At 48.9% G+C, this 3,161-nt stretch overlaps 1 protein-coding gene across 1 annotated transcript; it reads left to right on the top strand.

Annotated features, from left to right (window-relative positions):
- The first annotated feature begins 506 nt into the window (after positions 1-506).
- On the top strand, positions 507-3,161 carry marcksl1b (MARCKS-like 1b). The gene is made up of 2 exons (XM_033974778.2): positions 507-786; positions 1,860-3,161. The coding sequence occupies exons 1-2, from the start codon at positions 703-705 to the stop codon at positions 2,379-2,381; spliced, it is 606 nt and encodes a 201-aa protein (XP_033830669.1). The 5' UTR covers positions 507-702; the 3' UTR covers positions 2,382-3,161.

The raw sequence follows: 3,161 nt of genomic DNA, 5'->3' as shown, positions 1-3,161 counted from the left end.
CCAACAGTTAGCATCACACCCCGAGGGACTGTTGAATGTTGTATCAGTTGTTGGATAAATGACAGATGGAATAATCATCGTGGGGACATACTGTTTGTACTAATGTGGATGTTTTTCTATTTGTTCTGTTTTATTTGAGCTGTGGCTTGAGTAAATCACATGTTTATTTGTTTATTTATTTGACCTCACACTAATTAACTCTGATTTTTCCCCATTGTAACAAACACTGTGTCATTGTGTGTGTGGTTTTGTGTTTATAAAGCTGAACAGGGTGAATATTTAGCTTCTGAGCCTGTAAAATATTGAGTGTTGATGTGTTTTCTGTGGCTCTGGTGAGGAGCCTGTGCCATTTGGGGGCAGTGCTGTGATTGGCCGAGGCGGGGTGCACGTTCCCTGTGCGCGTCCTCTGATTGGCCCGCCTCTCTCTAAGGCCCGCCCACGGGTGGTGCCTCGTTTCTGCTCTGTGTTGAAGCGATGCGCTCCTCCAGAGTCGAGTTTAGAGGGTCTGTCTCCACCAGGGCGTCAGGTCTGAGCCGGAGCCACAGAGGGAAGGAGCCGTCCCGAGCCACACGCACGCGCTGCTCTGGGCTTCTCACACGGATACGTCACACGCACTGGAGCTGGATTAATTTGCACCACTCTTTTTTAGTTTTTATTTTTCCTTTGCTTTAGAAGACACGCCAAAAAAACTCACCGAAGACAATGGGGTCCCAGTCATCCAAAGGAGAGGTGTCCACAGAGAGCGCGGCGGCTGCGGACGCTGCGGCCGTCAAGACCAACGGACAGGTACAAACACGCGCTTTACCTCGTCTCACACGCGCTTTACCTCGTCTCACACGCGCTTTACCTCGTCTCACACGCGCTTTACCCCATTTTACGCGCGCACTACTGCATTTTCCAGGCGTTTCACTGCATTTTCCACGCGCTTTACCTCATTTCCACGGCAGAAAAGACTTGCTGTCAAACCAAACACTGATTTATTCCAGCAGTGATTCGCTTTAGACTCGTTTTTTGTTTTTTTTTTACCCCGTGTTCTGGTCTGGATGTGAGTTTGAGGCACAGGTGGAGCATCACTTGGAGCGCGCTGAGGAAACACTTGTGGGAGCGGGAGGTTTTTGTGCGCGCGCTCCACCCGAGTGTGCCACTGATGTGCGAGGGTCACCCGTGTGCGCAGAGCCGTGTGTGAGGGTCTGTGTGAGGGTCTGTGTGAGGGTCTCTCTGTGTGCGCGGTGGTTTGATAGTGGCTCGATAAAGGGGGAGGGGGCTCTCCGCGCGCACGTACACAGTCTGCTCCTCGCTGCAAAAATATCTGTCTTTTTTTTTAAATTGTCGTGTGCCCCATTTTTAAACTCTCTCTGTGTCATCGTAAATATGCAAAAGAGGTCTACAAAAAATAAGCCCCACCTTAAAAAAAAAAAAAAGGAAAAAAAAAAGCTCATCAGACTGATCCTCACAGGTTTAATGCATGGGCAGGTTTTACGCACAGATGTGTCAGTTTTACGCACAGATGTGTCAGATGTGACCGTGGAGCTCGTCCTCACGTGCGCGCTCCTCGGACCTGTGGCTGGTTCTGTAGAATGATCTTTGTCATTCTTTATGGCTGAGCTCTTTGTTGAGTCTGTCTGGCGCGCGGTTTGTGGGGAGTTACCGCCGCCTATCGCCCGATCGTGTCACTGCAAGGCGTCGCCTCCTCGCGCGCGCCTCAGTGATGAGCACGACGATGCTCGAGGTGTTTTAAACGGAAAAAATGTCTTTAGTTGTGTTTTGGCATCAGTGCACGTGGCTGTTGTGTTTGAGATGATTCATGAAAAGATTGAATGTAGTGAAATACATTTAGTGACAGCTTTAATCTTTTCCAGGAGAATGGACATGTGAAATCAAACGGGGACGTCTCCAAGGCCGACGGAGAAGCCGCCGCCACCAACGGCTCCGCTGATGCGGCCAAGGAGCCGGAGGCGGGCGCGGGAGGCGACGCCATCGAGCCCGCGCCCGCCGCGGACGGCGAGGCCGCCAAAGCCGACGGAGACGGAGCTACTAAAGAAACCCCCAAGAAGAAGAAGAAGAAGTTCTCCCTCAAGAAATCCTTCAACTTCAAGATCAACCTGAAGAAGAAGAAGAGCGGCGCCAAGGAGGAGGCGGCCGCTGCCCCGGAGGAGAAAGAAGAGAAGGAGGAGGAGGAGAAGAAGGAGGAGGTGAAGGAGGAGGCCGCAGACACTCCCGCCGCTGCGGCCGCTGAGGCTCCTAAGACCGAGGAGGCTCCTAAGGCCGAGGAGGCCCCTAAAGAGGAGGCTCCTAAAGAGGCAGCCGCTCCCGCCCCCGAGCCCACAAAACCCACAGAGGAGAGCAGCTCGACCCCCGCTCCCTCTGAAAAGAAAGAGTGATTGTACCTTCAGCTCACTATGAACTGAGTGAACTGTTTTTCAAGAGAGAGAGAAAATTTAAGAGTATATATATATTTATATATATGTGTATATGTATACATATGTATATGAATATGTATATGTAAATATATACACATGTATGTGAGAGACTCCTTCGACGTGCCACTTTTCGTCATGATAACAAGACGACAGACTAGATTCACTAGATCACTTCCCTGGTTCCTGCTCCACCTCTGGACCTGGCTGGGTTTGGCCGCTCTGGAGAACGGATTTAAACGGCTGGAACGCGACACCATGACGTTTGAAAGAGCTGAAGGATGTGACACAAAGCATCTGTTCTTTAAAACCTGTCACTCAGATGCTGAAGGGACGAGGTTTGAGCCGACACCACCGCCACCAGAACAGACTGAAATAACCAAACCTGAAATCAGAAACGAAGAGACTCGCCAACTTTTTACATTCCTATATTTTAACCCAAATTTGCAGTATTTTGTGGTGTATTATAGAGGACCATCTTAAAGATTCAGAGAAGCTTTGTCTTGTTTGTTTAAAGTAAAAAAAAAAAGATTTTTACCTTATTATAAAAGAAGAACACTTACGCTTGCTATGTTCACTGTCGCGTCTGAAGCGGAGTCGTTTATCTGTCGTGTGTGAGCCTGAACCTGCTTAGTCTCTGTAAATACATTGGACTGATTTCTGTTCTTTATTTTGCTAATGTTGACAGATGTTACTGGTTTTATTGTAAAGTTGATAATGGTAAATAAATGTTGGTTACCTGCC

This window comes from Periophthalmus magnuspinnatus, chromosome 11 (assembly GCF_009829125.3).
Source record: "Periophthalmus magnuspinnatus isolate fPerMag1 chromosome 11, fPerMag1.2.pri, whole genome shotgun sequence".
In the NCBI taxonomy this organism is placed as follows: domain Eukaryota; kingdom Metazoa; phylum Chordata; class Actinopteri; order Gobiiformes; family Gobiidae; genus Periophthalmus; species Periophthalmus magnuspinnatus.
The sequence above is the reverse complement of the archived record's forward strand: the minus strand, read 5'-3'. Positions and strand labels throughout refer to the sequence as shown.